Consider the following 16,858-nt stretch of genomic DNA (forward strand, 5'->3'; position numbering starts at 1 on the left):
CTATGCTTTTTTTTTTCATTCATTCACCAAGCCCCCTCTTGCTCTTGCCCTGGCTTCAAACCAAGGAAGGAGCCAATGGCTGGGAGAGGTCATGGTATTGGTCCTAGAGCCGGAAGCAACCTGGGAGGCCACATCCTGTCCCCCTTGTTTTACAGAGGAAGAAACTGAGGCAGAGGTCATCTAGCTCCATCTCTTTTTCATAGATGAGAAATCTGAGGCCCAGAGAGGGTAGTGACTTGCCCATGGTGTCCCACAAGTAGCAAGTTTCAGACCCTTAATAGGATCCTGAGGTTCTAGGGTGAGAACCCAAAGGGGCTTCGGGGGCTACCTATTCCAACCCCCCCCTCATTTTACAGTTGTGGAAACTGAGACCTGGGGGAGGGATGAGATTGTCCAAGGTCACCTGGGGAGTGAGAGAGGCAAGATTTGGTCCCTCGCCTCCAGAACTGGGCTCTTTCCCTTGTGCCAAGATGCCCCTAGGCTGCCCAGTTCAGAAAATGACCACCACAACCTGCCTGGAACCCATCCCTTGGGAAAGACAATATTCCCATCCCGACAGACATCACACTGGCCAAATTGGGTAAGAGTCAGCATCCCGGTGATAAGATCGAGGGTGAGGGTGTGAGATTAAAGGGAGTGTCCCAATAATTAAGTCGATAATTGCTAAGTGGCTCTGGGCTGGGCGGTTGGCAGTTGGCAGTTGGCAGCTGGCAGCCACCATTGCCTGGGCGAGGCCCACATAGGCCTGGTGTGGCCCCTGCGAATTGGGGGAGATGCTTTTTCCCAGAGTGGGCCCTGCTTGCCCACTCTCACACCTCAGTGTCTGGAGCTCTCTCTAAGGTGACCCCCAGGAAGGGCCAGGGCCTCTGTCTCCCGCAGGGCCCAAGGAATTGTTGCAGTGTCTGGGAGGCCCCTGGGATGTGGCACACACTGAGTCCCTGGTAAGGGAAAGAGTCTGTGGCAGGGGGCATCACCCAGGGAGGAGTTACCAATGCAGAAATAGCCCTGGGGAGGCTTGATGGATAGAGCAGCGGCCCTGGAGTCAGGAGGACCTGAGTTCAAATCCAGCCTCTGACACTTCCTAGCTGTGTGACCCTAGGCAAATGTCAGGTGTGTCCGGGGTCATCTCTTTTGTGGGTCATAGGATCTGCCTCCCCCAACCTTGCCTCCATGTATTTCTAGAATGGAGCCTCCGAGCTGGAACACTCTGGAAATCCCCCTCATCCGGGTCCTGGAAGGCTGGCCAAGCTGGATGGGCCACCGTTCAGGCACGTTGAGACAGGCTTATCTGCCCAGACGTAGCAGTGACTGCAAAACGATAAAGGCTTTTGGCCATGCACTTTATGAAGATGGTGTGTTTATAAAGGCATAGGGAATGGGCTGGTTAGCCTGGTATGCCTGGGACTGTGGAAAGACCCCTGCAGGCTGAGGTCCTGGGTTCCAGTCCTGCCTCCTGCACTTATTCCCCTTGTGATCAGACATCTCGCCTAACTGCCCAGGGCTCAGTGTCCTCTCAGGCAGAATGAAGGCCCCCCCCAGGTCCCTACCACCAGTACCAGGTCATGGGTTCAAATTTTGGATCTGCCAGTTACTACCGGTCACTCCCACATTTCTCCAAGGCATATTGGGCTGTACCCACCAATTTTTTATGTTCTAGTTTAGAAACTGAGGCTCAGGTGGGTGAGGTGACTTGTCCAGGGCCACACAGAGCAGAGCTCAGGGTTTGAACTCGGGACCTCTGACTTCTGCTCTAGCGCTACACTATCCTGCTTGCCAGTCATTCAACATTAAATGCCTACGGGTGCCAGCCCTGGGGAGACAGGAAAGGCCAGAGACAGTGCCTGCCCTCAGGGAGCTTATAGTCTGGGGATGGATGCCCTGGCTGGGCTGGTGACATCCCCCATCCTCACAAACTCCAGGCTCCTGCATACTCTCCCTGTGGACACTCTCGGAGGAGGGAAGCTGGCACAAAGACCGTTCTCTCCACTTTACAGATAAAGAAACCAAGGCCCACAGGACTGACTTACCCAGCCAGGCTGCCAGAGCCAGGCTAGAAATCCAGTCCCTCAGGCTCTGCGTCTGCGCAGCAACATCCCCTTTAGAACAAGTGACGTTCCGGCCATTAGGCCAAGAGGGGGAATCCTCTACCTCTTGGGTGCTGGACTCAGAAACTGAAAAGCCTGAGTTTCAGTCCTACCTCAGACACACCCTAGTTGTCTCTTCTCACTTAAGCCTTTTTGAACTTCAGTTTCCCCCTCTGTCAGATGAGAGGCAGCCTTTTCCTCGGACTGGAAGCAGGAAGTTGTTCCTAATGTCAGGGGTTAGAAAATGAATAGTCCCAACATCCTAGGCGCCCAGCTTGGCTCAAGGATGAACTTCAAGGGCCTGGGAGTCCTGCTTTGCCTAACCATCAAGGCCATTCTCTGGGGCTGGCTTTAGAAAATGTGTTTAATGGATGGATGCCTTCTGCTTTTCTATCACTGTCAGTTCTTACAGCCTCCTGACAAAGAAAAATGGTTGAGGAAAACATTCAATACGACTTTGTGCAAATATATATAGTATTCAGTCCCAGTAGACCCCCACCTCTGCCCTGGGGAGGGGTTTCAGGGTCTCTTCTCTGTGACTGCTCTTCCTCTTTTAGTGGTCCTTTCACATGGCTGTGACCGTTCACAGGACTCAACTTATTTTGCTCATCATCAGGTTACCCAAATCTCCCGGGGACACACTTTTGATCAGCTGACTTTGTTACTGTGATTTTTGGTCTGAGCAACATTATGTGTTGTGTTCTGATATTGTGTGGATATCTTTGCCCTTTGGTTTTTAGAATACAATCAATAGGGCAGCTAGGGGGCACAGTGGTTAAGCACCGGCCTTGGAGTCAGGAGGACCTGAGTTCAAATCTGGCCTCAGACACTTGACACTTACTAGCTGTGTGATCCTGGGCAAGTCACTTAACCCCAATTGCCCCGAAAAAAAAGAAAAAAAAGAATACAATCAATAAGCATTTATTAAACACCTACTGTGTGCCAGATATGGGGCTAAGTGCTAGGAATGATACAAAGACCAGCAAAAAATTTCCTACTCCCCCCACTTCTCTCCCTCCCTCCCCACCCCATCATCTGTTTCTCTCTCTGCTCTGTTTTTCTCTTCCTCCAGTCTTTTTCTTCTCATTCTCCTCTTTTCCCTCCCTTTCCCCCTCATTCTTCTCTCTCTTCTTCTTCTCCTCACCCCCTTTTTCCTCCCCTTCCCTCCATCTTTCCCCCTTTCTGTCTCTCCCTCTCTCCTCTCTCTCCCCATCTCTTTTTCCCCCCATCCCTCTCTTCTCCTTCCCTTTCTTTCCTCTCCACCTTCCTCCCCTCTGTCTCCCCCTTCCTCTCTCTCTTCCCCCTGCCTCTTTTCCCCCACCCTCAATGCTGGGGTGTCACCATATTGGTGCAGACCCACTAAGCATTAGCCCCATTGCAGCTGTTTCTCCCTGGTACAGGCACACACCACCATTCCTGGCCTTCATGTCATTATTTTATTTTATTTTTTTTTAGTGAGGCAATTGGGGTTAAGTGACTTGCCCAGGGTCTCACAGCTAGCAAGTGTTAAGTGTCTGAGTTCGCATTTGAACTCGGGTCCTCCTGACTCCAGGGCCAGTGCTCTATCCACTGCGCCACCTAGCTGCCCCATGTCATTATTTTTCAAGGAAGTAAACAGAAGCACAGAAATGAAGAGATGTGGGGGTCAGATCTCGAACTGGAAGGGAAGACTGGTCCAACTCCCATATGTGACAGATGGGGAAAGTGAGGCACCAGGAGGCCAAAGAGCTTGTATGGACCTCATTATTGGCATGTCGTCTTTTCCATTAGATCGTAATTTTCTTGAGGGCAGGGACTGCCTTTTGTCTCTTTTTGTACCCCCAGTGTTAGTGCAGTGCCTGGCGCGTCTTAACTTGAAAATTCAGTTTTGATTTAGTTTCAGCTAACTTTCCTCAAATTTCTAAGTCATTACAGCACAAAGGAACCTTGGCCATTGAATCAAATCTCCAGGATTTCATTTTATTTATTTACATTTTAAAATGGATATATTCAGAAACATTTGGTCTCAACACAGCAGACGTTTCCCAGCAAACCCCCTAAACAAGCAAGGAGGCCTGTGCCCAATACCCTCTGACTTTGCAGAAAAAGAGAATGAGGTACAGAGATGAGAAGCTCACCCTGGGTCGTATAGTTACTTAGATGTGGAAACAAGACATGAACCCGTGCTCCTAAAAGGTTTTCGGTTTTTTTGTCCACTAGATAATGGGGTCAGAGAGTGTTGGAGGTGGTGTGCAGCTCAGAGCCCCTTCCAGTGCCTCCCAACTCCCCTTCTTTGTCACAGCCCTGAAATCTTGCCTCTTCTTTTCCACCCCAGATTGCTTTGGCTCACCTGTGTTCACCCCGATCAAAGCGGATATTAGCGGCAACATCAAGGTATGTGCAAAGAGCCTTGGTTCTCAGTATCTCAGGAATACTTCTGGTAGACGCCAACCCCGTCTGCAGTGCCGTCAATCCAGGCCTGGGTGAGAGTGCCTGCTGAAGTCGTGGGTGCCTTGTTCCATAATGTACTGTGATGGTGAAGAGGCAAAGGACAGTTGTTTCTTGGCATTGTTCATGGTGAGATGAATAGCACTGAATGAGCAGCTCTTGTTTCTTCATTCCTCTCCCCATAATCTGGGAGGGTTTTGATGGTTCAGACCATTGGATAACTACACCCAGATAATGTTAGCTTTTCCATAGAAGGGAAGCCCCTTGAGAGTAAGGGGAGGGGGGCCCTTTCTCTTTGCATCCCTAGTACTTAGCTTAGAGCCTTGCAAAGAGGGTGTCTAATCAGGCTGGTTGTATGGACCTGTGGCTTTTTTTTTTTAAAGCAAAATCTACTTAAAAAAAAATTGGGGAGGGGGGTCTGGGCAATGAGGGTTAAGTGACTTGCCCAGGGTCACACAGCTAGTAAGTGTCAAGTGTCTGAGGTTGGATTTGAACTCAGGTCCTCCTGAATCCAGGGTTGGTGCTTTATCTACTGCGCCACCTAGCTACCCCCGCAAAATCTACTTTTAAAAAATGGATTCCATTTATAATGCAGTTTCTATTTTTCATTAGACTAAAAATGGTCTCTATGTGTAACCTTGGAAGAAAAGGCAGAGGTCTGGTCTCACAGTCAGTAATTCAATTTGTTAAGCATTTATTATGTACCTACCGTGTGCCAAAAATGAAACACTCTACCCTCAAGAAGCTTACATTCTCCTCGGAGGAAACAATGCAGAAGCAGATAAATAAATATTTAAACCACATACCAACTAATTTGGGGGAAGGATGGAGAAGAAGCTTTGGGTTCAAGTCCTGCATCTGGCACATCCATATGTGTCATCTTGGACGAGTTGTTTGACTGTTCAGTGTTCCCGGCATCTCTCTAAGACTGGTCGTTGCAGAGGAGTTGCCAGTCTGCATTGGTAGATGGACTTTGTACTCCAAGAGTTCCATATACTTTTTTTTTCTTTTTCTTTTTTTTTTTTTTTGGTGAGGCAATTGGGGTTAAGTGACTTGCCCGGAGTCACACAGGGTCTGAGGCCAGATTTGAACTCAGGTCCTTCTGAATTCAGGGCCAGCGCTCTATCCACTGTGCCATCTAGCTGCCCCAAGAGTTCCATATACTAATGAAATCACAAGTCTGGACAACACACACACACACACACACACACACACACACACACACAGTCTCTCAATCCATTCCTCATGTGTATCCCTATGTATGTATATATGTGTGTGTGGACTCATAAGAATGGATTGAAAAACTGCATATATGCATATAAAAGCATGGTGTTTATTGTTGATTCCCACAAATAGCTTAGGTGGGGTGATCACCTGATCACCTCTCTCTACCTGCTATTATCTCATTTTCTTGATTTCATTTTCATCACAGGTTCTAAGGCAATCCAGAGAGATGTTTTGATATTTCCTTACTAATTACTCAGATTGCAAAATCTCTAGTGAATTAGCTCTGAGCCCCCACCCTGCTTGATTAAGCATTACTTGATAAACTGAAGAAACCTTCTTTTCCCTTAGGCTTTTTGCTCATCTCTCTAATCTTCTGGGTTTAAATAAGCATGGAGGTTATTGGCAATACTGTTTATTAACAGCCTGAGCAACAATAAAGCAACTACCTAAATAATTCTTCACAACCCCTGCTACACACATAAGCACATAAATATGTGAACTTATATGTATGTACATAAATAGCAGGTTCCTCATAATGGCCCTGAGAAGTGATTGCTGTAATTATTATTATCTTCACTTTTTAAATGACATCTTTGAGGCTCAAAGGAGGTGAGTCTGGTTGACTCTAGACGCACAGCTAATAGGAGGGAGAGTTGGAACTTGAACGAAAGCCTTCTGACTGATTCCACTGAACCCAGCACCCTGTGGCACTGCCCCCAAGCTGTGTGCTCACATTGGATTCTCCCGCCTTGAACTTTCTGATGGTTTTTCCTGAAATCTCAACTCTCATTGCCTCCAGTGGGGCAATCAACCTCCCCCCCTCATCTGAGACATGTTCAGGGAGAAGTCAGTGATCCCTGGGATGGAGGGAAGGGAGGTGGACATGGTGACTTCCTTCCCACTTCCCCTTTTTTCTTGGACAGAGGTAGTGGACCCTTCTTGTTGTGGGCAGTGCTTTTCAACCTGGAAACAAACCGGAATTTTTGTTTTTTATTTCAGACAATCCGGGCCGTTTATGACACAAATCCCACCAAGTTCCGAACACTGCAAAACATCTTAGAAGTCGAGAAGGAGATGTATGGGGCCGAATGGCCAAAGGTTGGGGCCACGCTGGCATTGATGTGGTTGAAAAGGTGAGAGAGAGAGAGAGAGAGAGAGAGAGAGAGAGAGAGAGAGAGAGAGAGAGAGAGAGAGAGAAGAGAGAGGAGAGAGTGAGTGTATGTTTTAAAGCCCTTCACTTCACATAGCGTGACCAGATTGCTGAGCTTGGAATCAGAACTGAGTTCAAATTCTGATTTTAGCCCTCACTAGTTGCATGACGCTGAGCAAGACACTTTACTGTAACTCTCACTGGGAGCTGTTCTGTTCAGCTATAAAATGAGGCTTATGATCAGACCTTGTGGTTGCAGACTTTCCTGGGCCTCAGTTTCCCCATTTCTGAAATAAAGGAATTGGGTTTTATGGCCTTGGCGGTCTCTTCCAAGGAGGGACTTCTGGAAAGTACTTTGCAAACATTGGTGCCCTCTAGGAATGTCTGGTTAAAACCAGCCAAACAGACTTGTTAGTTCTCAAGATGGGCTCACCTTAGCTCCCACCCCTCCTTCACACACTTTCCTTTGGGACATTTTTGTCGGCTTCAGTGTTGGTGTTTGGGCCTCCAACAGCCACTGGAGGTTGTGGCTGTGGGGGCTGTTGTCCCAGTCTTAAGGATGAGGAAAGTGAACCTCAGAAAGGAGCTGGCTCACCCACGATGACCCGGCTGGTCAGTAAGCGGCAGGATTCTAACCCAGGCCCGGCCCCCTGCCTCCCTAAGCTGCCTCTCTCGGTGTTGGTTCTGTCTGTTGGGCTCTTATCCTGCTCCCTGACTGTTCGCCCAAGGAGGACAGGGCTGGTGTCTGCCCCAACCTGGGCCTTCCTCTCCCTGCCACGCCTGCTACCCAGCACACAGATCTGTACACACTTGGAACTTAGTAAAATGTGTGATAAATGAAGAGACCGCAAACACAGCGAGGTCAGGGGTCGTAGTTTAGTGTGACTGGTGAATGCTTCTGGGTGGATCGATAGCCTACTGTGTGCAGGTACTGAAGAAACAGAAGCAAAGGAAGTGGCTACTGCCCCCTGGAGCTTCTCGTTCCCCTGGGGTCTGTGAGCTGGGGAGGGAGAGGGAGAGCAGGGGCTGGGAGGGCACTTGGGAGGCTCTGCCCGGGAGGCAGGGGCCTGGGAGCGTGTCCGGATTCCAGGAGGGAATGCCACACTTGGGCTTCCATCGACTCACATTCACTCACAACGCTCACACACACTAACTTGCACTCTCATACACACATGTTGTCTCTGTTTACCCCCCACACACACATTCTCACACTCACACATGCAGTCTGTCTCTTATACACACACTCACACATATTTTCGCACACATACTAACTCACATTCTCATACACACATGCTGTCTCTGTTTACCCCCCCTCACACACACACACCCACACTCTCTCACAGTCACACATGCAGCCAACTCTTATACACATACACATATTCTCACGCACACACACACTAACTCACATTCTCATATACACACACACACACTAACTCACATTCTCATATACACACACACACACACACACACACTAACTGACATTCTCATACACATACATGCTGTCTCCGTCTCCCTCCCTCCTGCTCACACTCACACTCATACACAGACACACCTCTCTCCCATGCCCGATTGGACAAGCAAGAACCCAATGTGTAGCCGCCATGTGACTGAGGAATCTGAGGGTCTGGGTGGGAGGTAGCTGTGTTTGTTTAATTTGTACCTTTGCAGGCCTCTGGGCTCTTACCTCATTGCCCATTTGTACTGTGTTCACCATCAGGTTAAAATACAGTGAAAACTGCCTGGGGCTGGGGTTCGGAGCCAGTTTCTCAGGAGGAAGGGGGAGGTGGTATTTACCTTGTGCTTACAGCCGGACTGGAGGGGGTGGAGGTGAGACCTCAGTGTCTAGAGGACAGACAACTTGGCTGCCAGGGAATGCCGGCCCCAGGACATAAGCCTTGGTGAAAGGCGTTTGTGCCCAGGTGGGAGGCTGACAAGCATCCTTTGAAAGTCCCTAACTCCCTCTTGGATATGAAAAGAGAGGTCTGCACCTCCACTCTCTTTTAATCAGCATCTGCTGACTCTGTCAGCAGGCCATAGTTAAAAAGAATTCAAGGAGGCCCTGAATCCTGCCTCTGACACTCGTTAGACCATGAAGTGGCCTCAGTTTTCTCATCTGTAAAATGAGTTCACTGATAATCTGTCCCACCTTCCTCACATGAGGTGGTTGTTGGGAGAGAGCTTCACAAACCTCAGAGCTTGGAGCTCCTGTCCTCGGGCCTGCCAGCCTCAGTTTACTCCTCTGTAAAATGGGTCTAAGGAACCTGGCACTGTGAACCTCCCAGGGTGATTTGTAAACTTTTAAGTTCCCTAAAAAGTGTGAGCTGCTGTGATGGAGGGGGCCCAGTGATACTTGCAGGTGAGCTGGTCTAGTACGTGTCCAGCTTGATGGATGAATTGTAGGTTATGATAAGAAAGCATGACTCTGCCTTTGGGTGTGCCTTGCCTTGTAGACCCACCCATGGCCAGGAATGAAGCTTGTCCCGATCAGGGTGAGGGACGTTACAGAGATTTGGACTTTGACACAAGGAAAAACTTCTGACCAGTGAGAATTGTCCCAGAATATCGTAGGCTCCCTCCAGAGGTGGGGGTGGGAGTGGACCAGAGAGGACCACCAGCTAGGGAGCAGAGACATCGCACTAGACAGGACCCTACTGGTCTGCTGGTCTGTTCCCCTCGTTTTGCAGAGGGGGATGGCAAATGGAGGAAGAGCTGGCCAGGGCCACGTGGTGAGCAAAGCCAGGATTTGAATCCAGGCCTGGGGGTCCCAAATCCTGACTTCTTTCCTCTGATATCCCATGTGTCCTCTGGCTCTGTTTGGGCTCCATGGCCTGAGGCATCTTTCCACTTCTGGCATTCTGGGACAGTTTACCCAGAGTGGGGGAGGTTGGTATAATCACCCAGTAAGAGTTGGTGAGGGGTGAACGTCCTAATGAAGTGCAGGTGAGTTTACCAATGGACTTGAGGAGAGTTGTTGGTTTAGCGGTGTTTGACCATCCCCAAGAGGCAGCTGAGTTGGGCCAAGATACAGAAGGGAAGCATCTTGTCTGTGCGCTCCCCTTGGAAGTGGAAGAAAGAGCTTTGAACTCTGGTGTTCACTGACTCAAGTCCAGGACTCCCTCCATTCCTGTCATATGGCCTCTTTCTGCATCTGAATAGAGGAAGGTCATAAAGACACAGACCTGGGATTCAGACCCAGCTTTGCTCTTGGAGTCAGGAAGACCCGAGTTCAAATCCTGCCTTGGACACTTAGTAGTTACGTAGCCCTGAGTAAGTCACTTAACTTCTTGCTGTCTGCCTCAGTTTCCTCATCTGTAAAATGGAGATAATAAAGCTCCCACTTCCCAGGGTTGTTGTGAGGAGCAAATTAAATAACAGTGTTTTGTAAATGGTAGTTGTGTTGTTGTTGTTGTTGTTTCCACTGCATTGGGCTACGGAGGAGGAAGACTCTAAAGAGCAGAGTGGGCGACTAGAAAGTGTTTGTAACTGTCCACTGGTAAATCTCAGCCTTTGAAACCCTCCAGCGCCAGCCTGGCCACGCTCTCTCTGTTCGGGTGTAGGTCAAAGGCAGAGCCCAGCAGAAGCCTGGGGAATGACTCGGGGAGGGGCTCCAGGGTCCTCATCATGTCTCCTGGCTCTTCTCCTTCCCACAGAGGCCTGAGGTTCATCCAGGTGCTGCTGCAGAGCATCTGTGACGGGGAGCGGGACGAAAACCGTCCCAACCTCATCCGCGTCAACGTGACCAAAGCCTACGAGATGGCGCTGAAGAAGTACCACGGCTGGCTGGTGCAGAAGATCTTTCAGGTGAGGACCCTCATCCGGAGCCTCCCCCAGCCTCGGTTTCTTCATCTGTAAAAGGAGGGGCTTGGGGGCAGCTAGGTGGCACAGTGGATAGAGCACCAGCCCTGAAGTCAGGAGGACCTGAGTTCAAATCCAGCCTCAGACACTTAACAAGAACTAGCTGTGTGACCCTGGGCAAGTCACTTAACCCCAATTGCCGTACCAAAAAAAAAAAAAAAAAGGAGGGGCTTGGCTTCTGCCTCTGAGGTCCTTTCCAGCTCTGGGTCTGTAATGGTGTGACCTCACCATTAGTGAGTTTGAAGCCTCCTTTGCCTTCAAGGCCCCTACAGTTGTTGTATGTGTTTTCCCATAAATCCTTGATAGACAGCTGTAGGATTGAGTATTTGCAGCTGCCAGCTCCCTCCTCCTCTTGGGCTCCCCACCCCCTCCTTCTCCGGGAAGCCTTTCCCCATCCCCCTTAATGCCAGTGCCTCTCTCTGATGATCATCTTCAGTGATCCTGTGTCGCCCTTGTGTGTCCATAGTTGTTTGTGTGCAGTCTGATCTGCCCCATCAGACTGGGAGTTCCTTGAGAACAGGCACTGGTTTTTGTCTTTCTTTGTATCCCCAGTGCTTAGCATAGTGCCCAGCACACAGTAGGTGCTTAATAAATGGCCTCAGAGGCCAGCTGCTTCAGTCCCCATGGTATACATATGAGGAAACTGAAGCTTGCCCAGTGGAATAGGTCATAGGTCTGGAGCAGGTCAGTAGAGGCTCCCAAATGTGAAGGGGCAGAGAAACTACTGCCCATGCCTGGGGCTGTCTGGCTTCAGAATGTCTGGGAGGCCTGAGTCCAGACCAGGCTTTGTGGCTCCCAGTCTAAAGGAGGATTGGGAGGAACAGGATGGACTGCCCTGGGCAGTCGATAGTAATACTGAGAGTGATGAAAGCCTTCTGCAGTTCTTCTGTTCTGACAAAAGTGCAGGAAGAGCTGATCACATCAGTAAATGAAAGGGAACAGTAAGCTATCTGGCTGTCCTCACTCCCCCTTTCCCCACCCCCAGTGTTGCTATAGCTTCCTCATAGGTTTTCCTACCTCTTTCCCTCCCCTGTTCCCCGCCCCCTCAACTCCAAGTTGGCCCAAATTGTTCCCACTCCATACTCTGATGCCTGAATCTCGTTATGCCACCCCCTTCTGCTCCAAACCTTCAGTAGCTCCCTATTGCTTAACCTATTAAAGTTCACTTGCTGATTTCCTACCTGCCTTTTCAAGCTTACCCCCATACTCTACCAGGAAGCCTTACCTGATTCTTTTTGTCAGTAACAATATTCCTTTTCCCATCTCTTTGCTTGTATCTCTGACTTAACTTAGCCAAAGGACATGGTGTTATAGTCTCCAGAGATGGGGTTGCTTAGTACTGTCCTCAGAGCCAGGAAGATCTAAGTTCAAATTCTTCCTTGGATACACACTGACTGTGTGACCCTGTGTGAGTTGCCTCCCATCTCTCAGTGTCCTAGGTTCAGAGCAGGAGCCCATCTGCCTTGATAGAAAGACTTTCCTCACCAAGGGTTCCCTATACCAGCGAAGTCACAAGGGTGGATTGAATAAAATCATAATAATTATATACAGTATTAAATAGTATCTTTTTTTTTAAAAAAAGTATCTGTGCTGGTGTGTGGTTCCCCTATTATCCTGTGCAGCTAGGGGATTATTCATCTCCAATCTTGGTTCCATCCTTAGCCTGTAGGACAGTGTTTTATAAAAATTAATATTTGGGGACAGCTAGGTGGCGCAGTGGATAAAAAGCACCGGCCCTGGAGTCAGGAGGACCTGAGTTCAAATCCGGTCTCAGACACTTAACACTTACTAGCTGTGTGACCCTGGGCAAGTCACTTAACCCCAATTGCCTCACTTTAAAAAAAATTAATATATGAATTAATGAAGCTCACACTGTCAACTCATATTGAACTAGGAGGCCACTAAGACCCTCGGGTCCGCTTTATACGAACTCTTGTCTGGCCTTGTCTCCTTCATTCTGCCTTGTGAGGTTGATTTAAACAAAAAATAAAGCCCAAGAATGGGCAGCATGGAGTAAAATGGAGATGCTTGGCATCAGGAGGTCCCGAGTTCAGATGCCGCAGATTTGAAAAATCACAGTATGCTATCAGACACATAGTATCCCAGGATCTCACATTCACAGCTCAAAGGCATATTAGACGCCATCTAATCCAGCTTCAGGCCTAGAGAGCTCACCTTTCTATCCTGTTTTTCAGGTTCATCCTTTCAGCCTCACATCTACCTTGTTGGGGAAGGCACTGTCCTCATACTCCCCCCATTTTACAGAAGAGGAAAGTGAGGCTTCGATTAATAATAGACTTGCCCAAACGATTGCCCAGAACAATAGCAACCTAGAATCTTAGTTTCCTTTTCCTGCCTGATATAGATGATACTTGTATTACATGATTATTGTGTCTTCACGGGACCCCAGAGGTCATCTAGTCAATCCCCACATTTTACAGCTGGTGAAACTGAGGCCCATAACGGTCACACAGGTAATAAGTGGCACAGCTGGGATTCAAATTCAGGGCTGCTGGCTCCAAAGCCAGCATTATTTCCACTGAGCTACAGGGACGCATCTCCCAGGTTTCTCAGAGAGGCGTCATTCCCTGGAGGGCCACACAGCTCCTGATGAGCATTTACACACAGTTCTCACTTTATCTAAGTGGACCTTTACATAGACTTCTATGTAACTCAATTTTTGTGAATCAAGGTAGGAAGGAGGGAAGAGGAAAGGGTTCAAAGACAGCTAGGGGCTGGAGAAGTGAGAGGTGAGAGCAGGAAGAGGAATACTGGGGGCCTGGCTGGGGTAGCCACTGGGGATCTAGACATGGGCGCAGACAGTCGAGGACAGGGACAGACATATGGTACTCAAGCTTGGACAGACAGAAGAGTTACTCAGGGGGCAGCTAGATGGCGCAGTGGTTAAAGCACCGGCCCTGGATTCAGGAGTACCTGAGTTCAAATCCGGCCTCAGACACTTGACACTTACAAGCTGTGTGACCCTGGGCAAGTCACTTAACCCCCATTGCCTGCAAAAAATCCAAAACAAAACAAAAAAACCAAAACAAAACAGAAGAATTACTCGGGCTGGTGATCAGAGTGGGGCCCCATTCTGGGAGGCAGTAGAGGTAATGGTCTCTCTCTTCATCTGTTCTTTTGCTTTCACCTGGAAGGTTTTTTTAGGTTGTGTTTTTAGGGTTTGGTGCTGAAGGGGCAGAAACAGGGAGGGAAGAGACATAGACAGAGAAAGAGGGGAGGGAGGGGGGAGAGAGAGAGAGAGAGAGTGAGCGAGCGAGCAGTACTATACACTAAAGGTGATTCTTTTGGAATGTGGATTTTTCAGAATTCTTTATGTCAAGTTTTCATAATGTGAATTTACTTAAAGTGAGAACAGACTGTAGAGCCCTTTGTAACCTGGTCCTGGCCTCCAGCCAGACCGGCCCTGCCTGCTGCTCCCCACCCATGACATGAGGTCTCTTACCTCCAGGCCTGGAATTCTCCCCTCACTCCAGAGTGTTTCCCTAACTCCCGGTTATTGCATCCCTACCTCCCAGATAACTTTGTATTTACTTTACATGTGTTCTATGATGTTTATTTGTCTATCCAATCATCTGTCTACATCTATATCTGTCTGTCTGTCTGTCATGTGTATGTGTGTACAGAAACAGACACATGTTTCTCTGTGACAGTATTATATCCTCCCCCCCACCCCCAGCCCAGCTCCCTGAAGTCAGGGTCTTGTGAGATTTTTCTAGCCCCAGTGCCTGGGGGTTGATTAAGGGGAGTCACCGGACGCACAGTGATGTGTCTCTCTTGTGACACCCCTTCCTTCCTCTCTTTTACTCCCCCCTCCCCCTCTGCAGGGAGCGCTGTACGCAGCCCCGTACAAGTCCGACTTCCTCAAGGCCCTCTCCAAAGGACAGGACGTCCCAGAGGAAGAGTGCTTGGAGAAGGTCCGCCTGTTTCTGGTGAATTTCACGGCCACCATCGACATCATTTATGAAATGTACACGAAGATGAACGCCGAGCTCAATTACAAGGTGTAGCCCAGGCGCGGGGCTCCCCTGCTCTCCACAAGTACCCGAATCACTGTGAAATGAATTCAAGGACTGCTGCCTTTCAGCAACTTAGGGAACATCTCTGGAGTTTTAGGGAACAGCCCGTTTTTAAAGATATCTATTATATTAAATTATATATACCATTTTCTATGCAAACAGAGCAATAAGATTTAACCATCCCATTTCCACTTTGCCTTAGAATTTCAGGAAGTCTACATTGTCTTCATGGCTCTCTTTGAGTGTGATCTAGCTGATTAACGTTTCTAATTAATCAAGTCCTAAGTGGTTTTTGTTTTATTTTATTATCATTGTTATTATTATTTTGCAGAGCGCGTGACTGGGGAAATAATGTATAATTAGGGGGGAAATAAACACGTGGAACATGTAAACTCACTTTTAAGTATGAGACACGTGCTCCCCCATTTGGCCGTTGACTTGTATGTTTTTAAAAACATTATGAAATTTGAAATTATGTAGGATTAAACCAAAAAAAAAAAAGTGTGTTATATCCTTCTCCCTGGCATCTGCTGCCGCTGCTGCTGCTGCTGTCTTCCTTCTTCTGACTTCTGGCCAGATGTTTTTAAACCTCCAGCAAAACCCATAAGCCTCTGTCTGACTCACACCCAGGGATGCTCACCGTGATAATGGCCTGGACTTTTTCCTGGAGGCCTATTCTCTGCTTTCTTCTGGATAACTCTTCCCTTTGGGGACAGTATTTCCAGATTAGTCTTGTGGTTTGTAAGGGGTGGGGGGAGACCTCTGGTGCTGCTGAGACTCAGAGCACCCCTCCACCCCGTCTTTTGCCTTAATTGTGGCTCTTGGGAGCTGCTAAGATGGGATCTAGAAGCATTTTGGTCTCGAGTGAATTGCTGTGCTGCACCCCGGGGAGAAGTTGGGGTACAAACAAAACAAAAACTAGCAGAATAATCCTTATTAAAACTCTATTTTGAAATCACATTTGGCCTCTCGCTTGTTTTTTTTTTTTCCTTGATCTCAGAACGGCCCTGGATCTGTCTCCCCCTCTCTCTCCCCAACATTAAAAGAGGCATGTAGATCTGATCTCTGCCCAAGTTGGTCCCTTTGCTGCCTTTCCGCCAAGATCCCTGGGGAACCTTCGGTTTTGGTACCACTCCTGCAAGCTTGGGGGCATTGATAATGAATAGTGACAAGGCACTGGGACCCCATTTCTTGGCCAAGTCTGGCTCTGTAGGCTTGCGGTGTAATTACTAGATAGAAAATAGAATTGGCACAATGATACTAGCTAGTGTTTGTAGCTCACAGAGACCATTTTGCCACTTAAAACCGGAAGGTTGCCCTGCACCAATGAAATCACAGGTCTGGACTCCCACCCACCCAAAATTGACACCTATGTAATGTGTTTATGGTTTGCCCAGTACTTTTATTTCATGGAATTCTTTGAGCTGGCTGCTAGAAGCTTTTATTGTTTATTTTCCTTTTAAGTAATTTGTCCAGGTTTATACAACTAGTAAGCGTCTGAGGCTGGATTTGAACCCAGGTCCTCCCAATTCCAGGCTTAGCACTGGCTGCCAAACTTCTAGAATGGACCTGTAAAGTGAAGTGAGTGTATTTGCTAACGGCAAAGTCCGAACTAGGAGGGACCTTAGAATAAGTCAATTCTCACCCCCATTGTAATGAGAAAGAAACAGGCAGAGGTGGGGGAGTGGGAAGGAATGACTCCCCCGGGTCACATAGCTTTGGTGCCAGAGGCCAAGGCTTAAAAAACCCATCTCTCTCCCTCCTGTGCCACAGAAAACAACTAGTCATCTCAGTGTGTGCCCAGCAGGTGTCGCTGCCCGCCCTGCCTTTGTTCCCATCTCAGGTTCTGAGCTGAAGAGCACCTTGGTGAGGAAATGGACCGAGAGAGGGGAAGTGAATTTTCCATGGTCACAGAACTAACCAATCAGTGGCAGAGCTGAGTTTTGAACCCAGGTCCTCCAAATCCAAGGTTCTTCCCAGGGTACCCTGCTGCCTCTCAGTGTTTCCTTGCTTTTTTCTAAAGAGTGTTTGCCAAGAAATTCTGGTCTCTTTGCTGTCAAGTTTTAATATAAGACCCG

The 16,858-nt window shown here is 48.5% G+C and overlaps 1 protein-coding gene across 1 annotated transcript in view; it reads left to right on the forward strand.

Moving 5' to 3' along the window:
- The window catches only part of LOC122734723 (glycolipid transfer protein), a 30,550-nt gene extending 14,815 nt beyond the window's left edge, over window positions 1–15,735 (forward strand). Inside the window, exons 2-5 of the mRNA XM_043975754.1 lie at window positions 4,399–4,457; window positions 6,738–6,871; window positions 10,539–10,689; window positions 14,589–15,735. Coding sequence (XP_043831689.1) covers window positions 4,399–4,457; window positions 6,738–6,871; window positions 10,539–10,689; window positions 14,589–14,771 — 527 coding nt within the window. The 3' untranslated portion in view covers window positions 14,772–15,735. The remainder of the gene's footprint in view (window positions 1–4,398; window positions 4,458–6,737; window positions 6,872–10,538; window positions 10,690–14,588) is intronic.
- Window positions 15,736–16,858: the final 1,123 nt, after the last annotated feature.

Source organism: Dromiciops gliroides, chromosome 1 (assembly GCF_019393635.1).
Source record: "Dromiciops gliroides isolate mDroGli1 chromosome 1, mDroGli1.pri, whole genome shotgun sequence".
NCBI lineage: Eukaryota > Metazoa > Chordata > Mammalia > Microbiotheria > Microbiotheriidae > Dromiciops > Dromiciops gliroides.